The following is a 17,214-nucleotide window of genomic DNA, read 5'->3' on the forward strand; positions in this document are numbered from 1 at the left end:
TCTGAAGGAAATCAGCCCTGAGTGCTCACTGGAAGGACAGATCGTGAAGCTGAGGCTCCAATACTTTGGCCACCTCGTGACAAGAGAAGACTACCTGGAAAAGACCCTGATGTTGGGAAAGATGGAGGGCACAAGGAGAAGGGGATGACAGAGGACGAGATGGTGGGACAGTGTTCTCGAAGCTACCAGCATGAGTTTGGCCAAACTGCAGGAGGCAGTGGAAGACAGGAGTGCCTGGCGTGCTCTGGTCCAGGGGGTCACGAAGAGGCGGTTATGACTAAGCGACTAAACAACAACAAAGCTCAGTGTTGTCCGCACTGGCTCCCTAAGACGTCACACAGGGATGCTCTCTCAGCCCTACTGGGGGATCGAACCTTCAACCCTCTTTCAGCTCGGATCTATACAGCCTTTCCCTGACCACACCCCCGTTGAACTCAGCGGGACTTACATGAGTGACGTCGCCCTCTGCCAATCACGCTTCTGCGCCCCTTTACGTCTCCGCCTTCCACCTCGGCACCGACATCCCCTTTCCCTCCCTCGCTGCTTAGCTTTGAGAGCGGCCAATCAGCGCTTTGCCCACACCGTCACCGCCTTCCACCGTGCGGAGTGGACCATCCCCTTTCCCTCTGTTGCTTTTTGATTGGCTTTTAGGGCGGCCAATCAACGCTTTGCCAAGCTTCCATGAGCTCCAATAGAGGCGCACGGAGGGAGGGAAAGAAACGCCCCTGGCCATGGCCAATGGGAACTGGAGCTGGCTTGTTGATTGCTCAGTCCGCCGTCCAATCAGGAGGCGCGATGGCGAGAGCCTGTTGCTAGGCGGTTCCTTCGCCGTTTGTTTTGAATTTTGGCGGCGGTTCCTTATTCGGAATTCTTCGTTATTTTAATTACGCCTCCCTATAGCCATAGGGCCACCGGTGATGGCGAAGCCGGCGAGGGAAAGGTGAGAGGGGAAACTGAGGGAAGGAGAAGGAAAGCTGAAGCTGAAGGCTGGGAGATTCAGGGCGAAAGAAAGAAAGCTAAAAAGATTTAATTCTCCTTTAAAAAATAAATAAATCCTGAAGCCTTTCTATTAGGCATCATGTCGATTGAAAAAGCCTAAAAACTTTTTATGTATGCATTTTAATAGCTAAAAACTGGAAAGGCGATTTAAATCCCACAAAAACTGACTAGCAAGCGAAGATAATAGAATATTTAGAACTTGGGGAAATGACTGGGAGAATAAGAGGAAAATCAAACGAGAAAGTAAAAACTGGACAATATTCAAAGTACTGTGATAATGCAATGCTCCTGACAGGTTTAGATTGCATCTTGAAGGGTAAGGAAACTTTAATAACAATAATTTCTTTTGGTAAGTAACGGAAGAGAGTAATAATAAAGAAGTGCATATAGAATAATACAGTGTAAAAAGCACAATGAGGTGAATCGGAAGTTAAAGTGTAATGTCAAAGGATATGTTGTTAGTTAATGTCTATGGTTTGTGTATGTTTATTGTTTTGGTCTATATTTGATGTATTTTTTTGTAATAAAGAACTTTTAAAAATAACAATAATGAAAGAAAGCTTTGCCTCGCGCAGTGAGGCTGTGGAACTCCCCGCCACAGGACTGTGGTGGTGGCCACTGACTTTGGTGACTTCAAATCAGGACTAGACAAATTCAGGGAAGGCAATGATGAAGTGTTAGCGAAGGGTGGGAACATGTGCGCCTTTGGGGGTCGTTTCTCCGCCTTTGGTCCTCACTCTGCACTCAGCTCTCACCTGTGGACTTTGACTGGCTGCCTAAACCAGACGAGGGCAGCCGATGAGTCTCAAACCCTCATTGAGTTAGGAGCTGCCCTGCATTCAAAGACAGGATCCAGCGGATTGCGTTGACAAGACCAAGAGTGAGGCCAATGGGCAATAAGGCAGTTTCTGCGCCTGCTGTTGGGGGAAGTGAGGGGCAGGTGGGGCTCGTCAACCTGGGAAGGCAGCCCATCTAGGAGAAGGGAAAACTCTGATCCTAAACCTTTCAGGAGCTATGTTTGAAACTAACCAGGCGCATTCCGGGCAGATCAGAAACTTACAAAAGGAATGTTTGTGAAGCACAAGTCATGTAATATGGTCGAACAGATGCCGATGTAGGAAACGGAACAAAATCGTGATAGAATGAAAGCAAGGCTTGGAGTTTCTCATGTGCCATTTTCTATTTTATTATTGTACAGTGAGGTTTTGGCCTCCTCCCTAGTGAATAGCGTGACCCAAGCTTTTGGAAAGCTTGTAGACTTATGGAACGAAATGGGTATCAGCAGAGAACTGCAGCTGGAGCGCATGCAGACAGCTAAGGCGCACATTGAGGTATGGAGCAGTGCGTGTGTGATTTGTACTCCAAATGCTCTTAAACAGTTGACTTAATTTCGTTTGTCAATTTATATATTAATGGGTTTTAGGGCCCTCTCTGTGTTTTATTCCAAATAATATTTTGTTGCTTTAAAGCAGCGGTGTGAGTTTTTGGGGAGGAAATTCCAATTTCTAAGTCCGGTGCTCAGACTGTTGCTGGGAGATAAATCTGTTTTGTTCTGTGCTATTTACCATGTGAGTCTTTACATTGACACCCTCCTTCCTGACACTGACCCAGCTCCCCCAAGGAATGAAGTGAGCTGTATTTCAGCAACATCTGGAGGGACGCAGGTTCTTGAGCTAGCAGATCCTGAATCTTTCACTTAAGTTGCAGGCCTTCATATCTTTGCTGGCAAAATTAATAATGCTCACTAACTTGCATTGCAAAACTTGCAGCAGTTGGCTTTTATTTCTGCAGAAGTGACCGTATATTTTGTTCTCTTCAATGTTTACAACAATTGATCCAATGCAGAGTTTCTACTTGATTTCGGAGACCCCTGCAGCAAAGATGTAAAGGGCTTACTTAGACAGTCAATGACTGGTCTCTTCCTACATATCAAATGGGTAGGGCTAAATGCAGAGACTAAGAAAATATGGTCCAGGTCCCAAAGTACCTGGTTAAATATTTCCATTTTTCAACCAACCTTATAGTATTTACAAAAGCTATAAGTCAAGCTGTCTGCTGGTAGTTATCTGAAACACATCAGTAGATGAAAAGGAATGCGAAGAAAGAACTTGATTACTACTCATTTTATAGAAACTTCTACCCCCAGTTTTCTTGATGGCTGGGAGGGGGTTATTTGCTACTGACAAGCAGCTGTGTGTAAACATGGTTTAAAGCCAGCCAGCTAATAATGCAAAAAACAGTAAGTCCCAGGAAGCCTACCAGACCACACTCCAGTTACTGAGTTTGGAAGATGGTAGTTTATATGGCAGAAACGCTTCTTCTGTTACAAACTTGATTGGTGTGTATTTTAAAATGCAGAACATTAATATGGCACAAGTTCTTAATTTAGCTATGGGTGCAATGCTTTAATTTGACAGTTAATAAATCTGATAAGGAACTGTACTCACACTTCTGTTGTATGGGTTTTTGGATAGACTCTGTTGAATGAAATGATTGAGGAAGAAAGTAATTTGAAAGAAAAAATTGAAAATGACATTGAAATACAGAAGTCTCAGTTGAATATCGTGAGATACGAACTCAAGCTGGACCCCTACCAGGCAAGTTGCTTCACTGCTGCTTATTCCGGATAACAAAGCACAAAGATGTCACTTAGGTTGCAGTCCTATACTTGATATACCAGGGAGCAACCCTCATTAAGTTCAGTGGTGCTTACATCTGATTAGACTTGTATACAATTACAGTGTTAACGACAATGGGCTGATATCTGCCACCATGATGAGTTTTTATTCTCAGCACTGTTTTCTGTAATTACCATTGCATTTGAAAATGTGGAGCTCTTGCTTTGCACGTGTAAGGTTTCGATTGAACCCTTGGAATCTCTAGAGGCCTCTGATGGGCATAATTGTAATTAATGTGATTCTTCAGAGCTGCTTTTTACTGTTGTAATGAATTAAGACTTAAAATATTTGGTCTGGAAGGTTACTGTTCAAATACAAATTCTGTTTCGGTACAGACCTGTCAAAATGTGATCTTTGCTCAGTACTGCCACTCACTGTAGTGTCAATACAGGCATCCTTCCACTTCTGCATGGCACCAGGAAATAATTAAATGATTTGATTCAAACCTGGAAATGGCGAGAGAGAGCTGGAGAGTCCGTGTGGCTCATAAGGAGACCCTCCCTGGAAATCAAAGAGGATGTCAGTGAGAGCATAGGAAGCCCCAAAGAGACTGGAGGTGCAGCAGGGCTTTGTTTATGCTGCTCAGCCTCCCCGCCTACCCACAGCTGATGTGCGGGGTAGCGCAGCAGCAGCAATTTCCTGCATGTCCTCCAGCCTCCTGCCAGCCCCAAAGTTTCAATTATAGTTGTGGGTGTTTTTGGATACAGTATATTTTGTGTGGATTGAAGAGAGAGCGGCTGAGATGGCATTTGAAAAGGCTTAGAGGGGGCTCCCCACTTTACATGATTTCAGTTAATGCGTGCAGGGACCAAAATGTAAGCCCCGCGTAAGAGAGGGGGACATCTGTACATTTCTGCACCTAACCCTTTGTGACTCTTTACAGGTTGGTGATGGCTTATCCATCATCCAGTTAGAAAAAGAGTTTCGTCTGGCTTTGGAAGGCGCTCTTAAAGAAAAACAAGAGAGGCTGACGAAGTTGAAACAGCTGCAGCTAGAGGAGCAGAGACTATGTTCAGAGCTTTACGCTACTCCATACTACATACCGACCGGCAGTGTTCCAAGTTGTTTGCAGCTGGAAGAATTAGACAAACATGTTCAGCAGCTCTTGAAAGTGAAGGTGTAGTACTGACCCCTCCCTCTTTGCATTATTTAAACAGAAACATTGTATTTTTATTTATTGAATTTATATACCCAATATATAGTAAAAATCAGAGGTTCTGATAAGGCTTGCTGGGCTTGGACCCAGGTATGAGCCACAAATGGAGGCATTGTATGGCTTCTGAATATTTCTCTGGTTTGAATTAAAATGTAAGAAGAATTCTCAGCAACTTACACTTTCCCCCTCCCCTCTAGTCAGCCCCTAAATGGTTACTTTTGCCGCCAGGAGACCTGCTGTTGGGGCCTCTAGATGTGTAAAAGTTAGAAGTGAAGATAGGGTTGCCACATTTTACAAAGTGAAAATCCAGACAGAAGAGTTGTAGAGTTTTGTTTTGGTTTGGTTTTGCAAATAAATTGAAGCTATTTCTGAGGAAGATCTGCGAAATGACACTGCCGCCATGCGTGCGGATTTTCCCAGACATTTCTCCAATTTACGCCTGGACATTGCTTGCGGCTACAGTATTACAGATATGTCTGGGAAATTCCATATGGCAACCCTAAAACTTGAATTCACTCTGAAATAAATATTTTCCCTTGGGAGAGGGGGAGTGATTCAACTTACTTCTAAGCCAGTCTGGTATGAATTATAGGGAGCTTCCTCATGCCTACTAAACGTGCTACTTTCTTATCTCCTGGAAAATTGCTTTTGAATGCTTGTTCTAGAAAAATTGCATTCAATTCATATCAGATATTCATTCTGGTTATCCAGAATTAGCAAATAGCCTTAATCAATAAACGAATCTGTTCATTTTTTGTTGAGCGGGTGAAACTAGTTTGATATTCCTGTGTTGCACTTAAAGTTAGACAGTGTCAGGAATATTGTCAATCTGTTTTGTTGGGTTAAACATGTGATTTTTAGATGTTCTTTATATCTGAGACCTCATGACAGCATTACATTTGAAAGCTGTTTGATCTGACTATTTAAATCATTTTATTTGTTTAGGAGCAAAGATTGAAAGAGTTTTTTAAACTAAGGGGAAAGGTCAGGCAGTATAATAAAGAAATTGGACACACACCAGATGGGACACTGGAAAGTGATATGTTGAGCGATGAAGAAGAATGCATTTGCCTTACAAAGAAAAACCTTGAGGATCTCGAATTGCTTGTTCATCAGGTTGGTCTTTTGAATGTAAAAAAGATGTATTCACATGAATGAGGCTGCTGTTCAGATTGTTTAGCCCACATGAATACCAGAACCAATATGGTCCTTAAATGATGTTGGGCAAATGCAACAGGTGTGCCATTTATAACCATGGCTTGCAAAGTGCAATAAAGGCCTCCAATATGGAGGTAGAAGTGCTTTCTTATAGTCAGGCCAATGGGTCTTCTGTAGCTAATAATGCTGCAAGGTGATATGTGTGGGCCATGCAGTGTAATAGTGAATGAGGGTTCCATCTCTATTCTAACTTCCCACTCCCTGCCTTCAGCCATTTGAAATGAGACGGTGGAGCACAGGTTCCCTGTTGGAACTGTTGAGATGCAACTCGGTTTGAACTGGAGGCTGATTTGTCTCCATGGGAAAGAGTAGATAGAAGGAAGAACCTCCAAGTTGCCTAGACTGTCCTTTAACCTGTACTGACCTTCCATCATGTGTTAGACATGTTTTTAGGGTTCCTGACCTCATTTCCTTCTTTTTCTACATCATCGCTGGGAAAGGAAACATCCTTGCATCTTCCCTATACAGTTGTACAGTGGTACCTCAGGTTATGAACGTAATTCGTTCCAGAGGTCCGTTCTTAACCTGAGGCGCATTTTCGCTAATGGGGCCTCCCACCACTCCGCCAGCGTGCAATTTCTGTTCTCATCCTAGGGCAAAGTTCTCAACCCAAGGTACTACTTCTGGGTTAGCAGAGTTTGTAACCTGAAGTGTTTGTAACCCAAAGCGTTTGTAACCAAGGTACCACTGTACCTTGGAAGTCAAACGGAATCCGTTCCAGAAGTCCATACAACTTCCGAAACGTTTGAAAACCAAAACGTGGCTTCTCATTGGCTGCAGGAAACTCCTGCAACCAATCAGAAGCCCCATTGGACGTTCGGCTTCCAAAAGAACATTCGAAAACCGGGACAGTCACTTTGGGTTTCGATTGTTCATGAGCCAAAACGTTCGAGAACTAGGCTGTTTGACTTCCAAGGTATGACTGTATGTGTATTTCATTCAATAAACTTAGCTTCCATCTTTTTCCAAACTCAAGAGTCTTGGTGTAATTATATCCACGCTAAAGTGTGTTCTACTCCAACAGTAATTCAGTGTTCAGTTAAGCTTCCAAGCTGCAAGTTAAATTGAAAACACCGACATTCTCTCCCCCCCCCCCATCCCCGCCCAATCCGCCCCGGACCACCTCCCCACCTTATAGAACTGGTAATCACAATACTTCATTGCTTAATTTTGGTACCGTGATCAAGATGGAGTGTTGGCATGCACTTTTCCTGAGAAGCTGATGATGCAGTGTTACATCTGGCTTGACTTGCTCTTGAGACTATATGGTACAGTTCACATACCTTGTTGCTGCCTTTTCCATATGGCTGTTTTGTATGAACTGATGTAGATGTGCCTTTGTAGTTGCAGGCCAAGAAAGACTCTCTAATTGCCAGCAGAGACGCTCTGGTGAAAGAGGTGCAAGTTTTGTGGGACAGACTTCAACAGCCGCAAGAGAAGCAGGAGCAACTCACAATGTTGGCAAGCAGATGCCCTATTTCTGAAGCAATAAAAATGGTAATAGAATCAGAATTCTGATGGCACTGTTCATTAATAATAGGCTGACTACAATGGTCTTTTATGTAATTTACAATACAGAAAGGTAAGAGTCGCTTAAAACTACAGAATCAGACTTCAGTTTAAATTTGTGCTGGATTTTTTAAAAGTCTTCTGTAGGCTCTGGAAGATCAGGGAGGGGGGCTGCCTGACCTCAACTGGAAGGGAATTCCACAAAATTGGGTCCACAATACTGAATTCACAGCTCCTGGTGGATACAAGCCACGAATCTGAGCCATGGGGTTACCACTAACATTGACTCTGCCCAAGTCCTTGATGATCAGGCAAGGATATATGGGATTAGGCAGTACCTGTGGTATCCTGGACCCACATTGTTAAGGGCCTTGTAAATTAATACAAGAACCTTGAACTTGGTCGTGTAGTATTCAGGCAGTCCATGCAAACCTTGGAGCACTAAAGCTACATCCCGGTGATAGTCATTCCCCATCAACAGTCTAGACATAGTGTTTTGCAGCAGCTGGAGCCTCCAGGTCCAAGAGTAGCCCCACATAGGGCACATTGCAGTCATCAAGTCTTGAGGTCACCACTTCATGAATCACCATGGCCAGGCTTTCCCTGTAGTTGACATACCAGCTATAGCTGGTAAAAGGCACTCCTATTGAAATTAATGGACCTAACTTAAGTCGTGCGCATTAATTTCAGTGAGTCTAGTCTGAGTAAAACTTACTTGATTACTACCCAGTGTTTTTCCCCCCAGATGTTGATATTTACTGACTTTACTGCCTGTTTTGTTTCACTGGATCTGCTTTGATGCGAGACCCTCAACAGTTTTGTGTCTCTCACCTGCAGTGAGTGGTATTTTAATTTTGAAGCTTCTGAAATAGCAGCTGCATGTGTTTTTATAAAATATTTCTTCTTCAGATACATTAATATGAAATGTATGTAGTTGCTTAAAACTATAGAATCAAGCTTCAGTTAAAATACCTGCTGGGTTAAAAGAAAAGTTGCCCAGAGAAGACATAGGCAGGAAAAGGCACACTTTCAGGCATTTGAACCCAAAGCTATTTAGGGCTTTAAAGTTAAGTAGTAGTACCTTAAATTGGATAATGCAGGAGGCCTTCTCATTTTACTGTCTGGAGCTAACATCTTACTCTAATGTATTTTGAGCGTGTGGCCTTCTAAGCTCAGCTGACATGGAAGCATTAAATTTAAAGTGTGGGGGAAATGGCCATTTTAAAAAAAGTTCTAAAGAGTTAATTGTATTCTACGTGAATGCCTCTTGGTGTCAAACTGACAGTCAGATCAGATTACTCCAGTTTCAGGAAAATCCCCAGTCTATGTACGTCACTGCTACAGCCTTTGCTGAAACAAATTTGTAGTCATGGAGAAGTCTGAGTAATTGTCTGGAAATAGTGAAAGCAAGATCTCCATTGCCAAATGCAATAACCATGAGACACTGGTTTTGTTTTCATTAGTGGGAAGAGGAGTTGGAGAACCTGGAAGTGCTGAAGAAGGAAAGTTTAAAACAAATTACTTTCAGAGTCAGGCAAGAACTTCATGATTTCTGGGGGAAATGCTTTTATTCTGAGGAACAAAGAGCTGCGTTTCAGCCCTTTTTAAGTGGTAATTCCTTACATCTTATATCTTTCAAATACGAACCTGTATTTTGTGTCTACTTATGACTAAAGACAGGTAAAACTATTTTTTGTCATAATTTTAAAAACGGAATGTCTGGTTGATGAGGCAAAATTCTGTTAAATCGCCTAGGGCTGGGTCACAGTGAAAGTGCTTAGTCGCTATTTGATCCGCATCTTGTAGTTGCAGAGTCATGCCATGTGCCTAATGAAACCTTAACTCTTGTTTTCTTGCTTTAGATAATTTCTCTGAAGAGTTGTTGAGTCAACACGATGAAGAACTTTTGAGAATAAAAGAGGTTTATGAGAAAAACAAACACCTATATGATAATGTTCACAAATGGAATGCCATCGGGGAGCGTTTGGCTGAACTGGAGGTCAGAAGTACTGAATGCTTATGTTATCTCACTGCAGAGAGGGGAACATGAAACTGTTTTTAGATATAGGTGAAATCTAGGTGAGCACCAGACACAAAATTTGATTCATATCTGAAGCTTTGGGTAGAGGCCCAATCTGTTTTGGAGCTGCTCTTTGGTCTTTCCAATTCATCTCATTATTCGGGACCAAGATACAGTGGTACCTTGGTTTATGAACTTAATCCGTTCCAGAAGTCCGTTCTTAAACCAAAGCGTTCTTATACCAAGGTGTGCTTTCCCATAGCAGCGGGGGACTCAACTTACAAATGGAACACACTCAACAGGAAGCAGAACATGTTCTTATTCCAAGGCAAAGTTCACAAACCAAAACACCTACTTCCGGGTTTGCAGCATTCTTAATACAAGTTGTTCATAAACTCAGCTTTTCTTAAACCAAGGTACCACTGATCTGTTAAAAACGAAACTGCCTCCCACCCCACCTCTATCTGTTGGAGGTTTTAAAGCAGATATTGGGTGGCCAATTTTGATTATAATGGGAATCTAAAACTGGATTGCTCCCCTTCCACAGAAGTGGATGAAATGAGCAGGCATGGTGCCCCTGCAGGATGGATTAACACTCCCAAATTGTAGGCAAATACAACAAAAGGAGCAAATGAGTGAAAGCTAGCCAACGGAACAGTGCACTTGTTCAGAAGTGACCATTTGACACAACTGTCAGAAACGTACAGCTTCTATACTGTATAGACACAAGGATATTAGGATGATACCAGCCCACCCATCATTCGCTGATAAATGCATAAAGCAGCTGTGCAATGTTATTTGCTTGTCTTCAAAGGAACTGACATATGCCACTGAGCCGCAAATACCCTCATACTTGGTGCTTTGAAAGGATAATCTTTTATCTGCCTGGGCTTGTACTAGAATCGGAATGGCAAGATTCTTCTGAATGTCTGCTTCAGGTTTTTGCTCTACGAGGCTTAGTTTGGTCGGAATCGAGTGTATACGCTTCCAGAGTTAATGCTAAATACATTACTTCTGGTGAATGAACCACCATAGCCACTAGAGGGCTGTGGAAAATTTGTGTCCTGGGCTTTTAGACTCGTACACCCATGTCCTATAGGTAAACAATCAGTTACTTAATGTGTAACCTGTTTTCCTTCTGTATTCAGAAAAAATCAACAGATCCAAGCAGACTTCTAAACAGAGGGGGTACCTTACTCAAAGAGGAAAGGGAAAGATCAAAGCTTCAAAAACAATTGTTAAAGGTAAGTCCCAGGGCCATTTTTGTGTAGTTTCCATCCATTTTGGGTGAAATCTGGTGCCTGATCCACATGAACACCTATGTAAAACAATAGACGTAATCCCTTGTTGACTAACACTCCTTGGCAAAGCAGTTCTAACATGTAGATAATGCTTTCATCTCATAAACTTTGGAAGTATTTTCTGTGCATATAAAGTTGCCTCTGGAAAGCACATTGATGACACCTCAAATTTGAGGTCCAAATGACTCCAGGTTCTTAGCATGCTTGATCGTTTCTTGGCTGATCTAGCTAACGTCTCTAAAATTGTAGAGGAAAGTGAATTGTTCAGCTGCAAACGGAGTTGGAAGAGTGCTTTGAATAGTGGCAGTGTGAAGTTTAAAGTCTTTCTGAAATTGACTAAACTGGTTGCCAGTTCAAGGTTGAAATTTTAAGTCCAAACCACCTTCCTGGTATAGACTGAGCATGTTGGCTTTGCAAATTAGTTGCACTGCAGAAAGCGTGCTGGGGAGACCACACATTACAAGGAACGCAAAATAATTTTAGCTAGGTTTTAATAACAAAAACTCCTTTTACACTAAATATATCAACAAGCATGACCCAACCACCAACCCATCCCCCAGGGTACTGAGAGAGCTAGGTGCTGCTCTTTATATACTACAGTGGTACCTCGGGTTACATACACTTCAGGTTACATACGCTTCAGGTTACACACTCCGCTAACCTAAATAGTGCTTCAGGATAAGAACAGAAATTGGGCTCCGGCGGCGCAGAGGCAGCAGGAGGCCCCATTAGCTAAAGTGGTGTTTCAGGTTAAGAACAGTTTCAGGTTAAGAACAGACTTCCAGAACGAATTAAGTACTTAACCCGAGGTACCACTGTATACCCAATTGCTGACACAGCTTAATTAACACAATTTAACAGCACCTGCTATACTGCTTGACAGCTGTAAAACTGGGTCACGTTGTTTGCTGTGGCCCTTAAAGAAATATACATCTTGTGGAACAATAATGAACCTTCAAATTTAAAGAGACCATTCAACAGAGCATATCGTTTAGCTCTTCAGAGGAGATGCTGCTGGTCGTTCCATGACCTGTGAATTGTGACAAGTTGGCCTTCTCTGTGATAGCACACACTCTGGAGTGCCTTCCCTTGGGTCATTTGTGAGATGGAAACAGTAATGACCTCCGAATGCCTTGTGAAAACGGGCTTGCTCAAGGTTTATTCAAGTTTCACTCAAGCTTTCCTGACTCTTTTAAGTTCTATTTTAATTTTGTTTTGTATACTGCTTAGTTTTTATTATGGTATAAAGTTGTGCTTTATTTTTATTTCCCTTTTAATTTAGTTTTTAGGAAATGTTACATTTATATCTTTAGGTGAACTGCATTGAGATTTTTATTAAATAGTATTATTTTTTATTTTTAAAAAACTTATTTGCCAAAACTAGTTGGGGGAAGAACTGAAGAAAGATACTGAAGACTGGGAGAAGGAAAACAACTCACACTTCCTTGTTAATAATCAGAGGTTTCTGGACTCCATGGCCCTGCAATTGCAGCATCACAAAATTAAGAAAGATCAGCCCAAAATTGTAAGTTTTGCATGCGAGTCACTTAATTCAGCACATTATTTATTTGATAAAAATGTAACTGCCATGTTTGGGATGTGTTGTCAATTCTTTACTAAATAATGACTGTGCCTTATTGACTCTGTCTGCCATGTTCTCTTTGGTGTGCTCTCATTTTCGTCTGGTTGCTGTTGCAAAGTTAGTCACTTAAGCTAGGATCTAGCCAGCATTTGAAGCTAGTTACAAATTCAAAGCTAATTCTGGCTAGCACAAAATGTGGTTCATCACCAATGTTTACAACTGAGGGAGAAGGAACACATGATCCAGCAGTCTAGTCCCCCATCTAATTGACAGCCGATGTTCTATATATATCACAGACCATGTCATAATCGTGTGTGTTGTCTGTATAACGATCTGGCAAACAGGTTGGGTCTAGATTTGCAAGCTTTCGTTTTCCTTGCAGCACAGAACCATTACATTCCCCCCACAAAATAATCAACGGAGGGCTTGAATGTTAGCCTACGATGGCGTTCTTTCTCAGTCTTGCAGGAGTGTTTCTTTTTCTCTGTGCCTGGTGGGAAGAGGGAAGTTTGACAGCAGGGATGTGGTGATGCTGCCGCCGCCATGTGTGGAAAGCAGACAGGGCCTCTGGGGCACTGTTGATCCTTGCCACCCAAGGACAGAGCTTGTACAAAACAATAAGGTTATCAGGGGAGAGCATAGCAGTGCCAGCAAGACATGCTTAACTGTTCAGAATATGTGGAATGCAAAAGTTGACTATGTCACTGAAACATCACCGGGTGTGCATTGGCTCCTTAGAAACCTGTGAAAAGCAGCTACTGGCCCTATTTTACAAGTGCTGGAACACTAAATATAAGTCCCACACTTTCTACAAATTCTCAAGGGTGGAATGAACATACTCTTGGTTATGGATCACTCATTTATCAACTGTGGGCTGCAAATGTATGTGGACCAGCAGCCTTCATGCTTGTAGCATTTCTTTTTACTGCCCCTGGGGTCTTTCAGAAAATAATAATAATAATAATAATAATAATAATAGTAGTAGTAAATTACTTACACCCCAGCCATCTGGCTGGGTTTCCATAGCCACTCTGGGCAGCTTTCAACAAGAGATTAAAAATACATTAAAACATCAGTCATTAAAAATTTCCCTAAACAGGGCTGCTAAAGTTAGATAGATAAGATAAGATAAGATAAGATAAGATAAGATAAACTTTATTTGCATTAGCCAACGGCCTTAGCAACATAAAACAAGCAATATATACAAATAAAATAAAGTTAGATAGTTGTTTATTTCCTTGACATCTGATGGGAGGGTGTTCCGCAGGGCGGGTGCCACTACCGAGAAGGTTCTCTGCCTGGTTCCCTGTAACCTCACTTTTCTCAGTGAGGGAACCGCCAGAAGGCCCTCGGAGCTGGACCTCAGTGTCTGGGCTGAACGATGGGGGTGGAGATGCTCCTTCAGGTATACTGGGCCGAGGTCAGCACCACCACTTTGAATTGTGCTTGGAAACGTACTGGGAGCCAATGTAGGTCTTTCAAGACCTGTGTTATGTGGCTGCTGCGGCTGCTCCCATTCACCAGTCTAGCTGCCACATTCTGGATTAATTGCAGTTTCTGGGTCACCTTCAAAGGTAGCCCCACCTTTGGGGCTACCTTTGAAATACTGAACATCTCTTGGAAGTATCAGGGTGGAGCTTTTGCTTGGTAGGGCTGCAGGGCTCTTTCTGCTAGCTGCTGCTCCAATGTAGAAAGAGGCAACAGAGAACTTACTGAAGAATTGCATTATTGTTTAACAGAGTTAAAGCAACATTTATTTCTCCTTTTTTGCAGTCATTGAAGAGGGATGAATGTGGAACTCCCAAATCAGCCACTAAAAGACCTGCAGGAGGTGTGAACATGCCGCCTCCTAGCAAGATGCGGAAAGTAAATAATCTTTTGATCCAACAGGCAATTATCTGATAGAAATCATGTGCATGCTTCGAAGCCAAAGTACAAGGAGCCCTATTCAACTAGCTTGCATCAACCAGAAGCAAAGTACAGTAATGACAACTTGCCTTATTTTATTTGACAGAACCCCTGTATGTGTGCATGGGAAATTCATCCGGAAGACAAAAATGTATCAAGGAGTTCGTGATCTGCCATGGTTTCCCTTCCTGCCTCTGTTCCTTCCCCTTTCCTTGCTCTTGTCAAGATTTTTGATGGTGTCAGAGCAGTCTTTAATGTCTTGAAGATTGGGAGGAGGTGAAGCCAGGGGTGTAGGAAGGCTTCCAACAAGAGATTAAAAATACATTAAAATGTCACACATTAAAAAGTTCCCTAAACAGGGCTGCCTTCAGATGCCTTCTAAAAGTCTGGTAGTTGTTCTTCTCTTTGACATCTGATGGGAGGGGGTTCCACAGGGCGTGCGCCACCACCGAGAAGGCCCTCTGCCTGGTTCCCTGTAGCTTTTGCTTCTCTCAGTGAGTTATAATTTTTTCAAGTATACATCAAATAAAAACTATGAATCTCCAGACTTCTCACCATCCCCTCCATGGGTCCTATTATCAGTTCCAACTGCCTATTATTTCATCATCCATATTTTAGGTCTATCCATATTATCCAACATTACAAGTTTTGTTAAAATCCTGCTGATGTTTCCATTTGCTTACAGTGGTCTCTTAAATAAGTTATAAATCTTTCCCATTCCTTCTTGAAACTTTTGTCTGCTTGGTTTCTAAGTTTTCCGGTCAGTTTTGCCATTTCGGCATAGTCCAACAGCTTAATTTGCCATTCTTCTCTAGTAAGGACTCTTATCTTCTTTCCATCTCTGGGCAAAAGCATCTGTGTGGCAGTTGTTGTGTACATAAGTCTTTTCTGCTCTTTTGGAATCTCGGTACCTACGATTCCTAATTAAAAAAAAGCTTCTGGTTTCCTTATAAAAATTATTTTAAACATTATTTTCATTTCATTATATATCATTTACCAGAATGCTTTTATAACCTTACACGTCCACCACATATGATAAAAGGTACCTTCTTGTTCTTTAACTTTCCAACAAATGTTCATTCTTGTCTTATACATTTTTGCTAGTTTAGTAGGAGTCAGATAGCACCTATACATCAATTTCATGTAATATTTTTTCAACGTACAACATGCTGAAAATTTTTAATCCATTTTCATAACCTTTCCCAATCAAAACATTGGGTATTATGCCCCAAATCCCTCGCCCAGTGTATCATCAGGTGGCATAATATAAAAATAAAATATTAAAATCACTTAATGCTATTTACAATCTGGATAATAGGATAGGTCCTTAAAAAAATGAATCTTGGGTGTCAGTCTGGGGTACAGAGGTTTGTCTTCAGCATATGGTGGCACAGATGCCCCTCAGTGGGGAGGGAATTCCACAGCTCAGCTATTACAGAGAATGCCCTCTCCTAGGCTGCCAGCAGGGAAACAACCAAGAAGGTGCCTCTCTACTCTGATCAGCCCCAGCGTGCATGCCCAGTGGTCTGATTTTGGAAGATGCTGATCAGTTACATCTGGAGTGGCAGATTATCTACTCATTGCTTTAGGATTGCAGATCATGACCGCAAAGGGTTCAAGGGAATTGAACAGCATGCCTTGTCTCAGGTTCAGATGTGTTAAAGAATTTTTTGGTAGTATTGTGGAGACTGCAGAGGTAAGCCTCATTCTCCGTTTGTTGTGAAAGATGCAGGGCTTCTGTCGTCCAACCACCCGGGAAAGCGAGGATCGTGTGACCTAGATTGGGACATTGAGTCAGGGGCTCCCCACTTCTTTCCCTGGTTTCCCCTCAAACAGAGCCTTTTATTTTGGCCCTGGCTGCTGCATATAATTGGGTATCTGTATTACAGCTATGTTGCAGCTTCCTCTAGGGAGGGTGATGTCCAATTTCATCTCATGAACACCAGATGGCAGTGCATCATAAAGAAAGCCTTTCCCACAAACATATCCCTCAAATAAATCTGTATGGCAGCCATGCCTTTGACCATGAAGCACTATAAACTAGAGATGTTTCCCTCCGTGGAGACACCCTTTGGGGAAAGTGCTACAGCACATGCGTCTTCCTAGCCTCAGCCACTTTTGCTTTCCCCCGCTTCCCCAGACATTGTGTGCTTGTGTGCATTCCACAGTTGGATGTGTCTTTCACTCCAAATGGAGAACGAAACACTGAACACCTAGCAATGAATATGCTGTCTGCTTTGATGAAACAAAAGTATTGTTATGGGGATTCTAAGGACTTATGTATGTGTTTGCCTTGTACATTTATGAATGTTTATTTTATTACACACACTACACTTGATCTTAGCCAAAAGGCCGAGTATATAAGTATATAAACCACGTGTCTGAAACAGGAGAACAATCCTGAAGCCATTTTGACTCTTCCAGTAACCTCAAATAATATCTTCAGTAAGGAAAGAAATGGGGAAGCCTCCCCCATTGTCTCTTTGCTCACAAATCCTGCCTTCAGGGCATATTTGTGTATGAATAGGGTAAGCCTGTGAACTGGATTCAGGAACTAAGTATTTAGCATCTCAGAAGGAATGGCCAGGCTGCCCAAGTAAAGCAATCAGTGACCATTATCAGTATCCTGCCAAACAGGATTTGTGTTGTAGAGTGCCCCCTTCAGTGATGTGTGTATGATGTTTTGGAGGGTGGTCTCAAGGTAAAGGGACGCGGGTGGCGCTGTGGGTTGAACCACAGAGCCTAGGACTTGCTGATCAGAAGGTCGGCGGTTCAAATCCCCGCGACGGGGTGAGCTCCCGTTGCTCGGTCCCTGCTCCTATCAACCTAGCAGTTCAAAAGCA

At 42.4% G+C, this 17,214-nt stretch overlaps 1 protein-coding gene across 3 annotated transcripts; it reads left to right on the top strand.

The window, feature by feature from the left end:
- Positions 1-912: 912 nt before the first annotated feature.
- Positions 913-17,214, top strand: LOC310667567 (protein regulator of cytokinesis 1-like). 3 transcript variants are annotated; one of them, XM_083420235.1, is made up of 11 exons: positions 913-940; positions 2,198-2,330; positions 3,474-3,596; positions 4,561-4,794; positions 5,779-5,949; positions 7,396-7,548; positions 9,024-9,171; positions 9,423-9,559; positions 10,729-10,824; positions 12,266-12,406; positions 14,237-17,214. In XM_083420235.1, exons 1-11 carry the CDS (start codon positions 918-920, stop codon positions 14,363-14,365), a joined length of 1,488 nt encoding a protein of 495 aa, XP_083276361.1. In that variant the 5' UTR covers positions 913-917; the 3' UTR covers positions 14,366-17,214. The 3 variants fall into 3 exon arrangements, with proteins under 3 accessions (XP_083276361.1, XP_083276363.1, XP_083276362.1); XM_083420237.1 differs by lacking the exon at positions 913-940 and adding an exon at positions 1,107-1,315; XM_083420236.1 differs by lacking the exon at positions 913-940 and adding an exon at positions 1,577-1,662.

The sequence above is a fragment of the Podarcis tiliguerta genome (genome assembly GCF_965153285.1).
Source record: "Podarcis tiliguerta genome assembly, chromosome: 17".
NCBI classification, from domain to species: domain Eukaryota; kingdom Metazoa; phylum Chordata; class Lepidosauria; order Squamata; family Lacertidae; genus Podarcis; species Podarcis tiliguerta.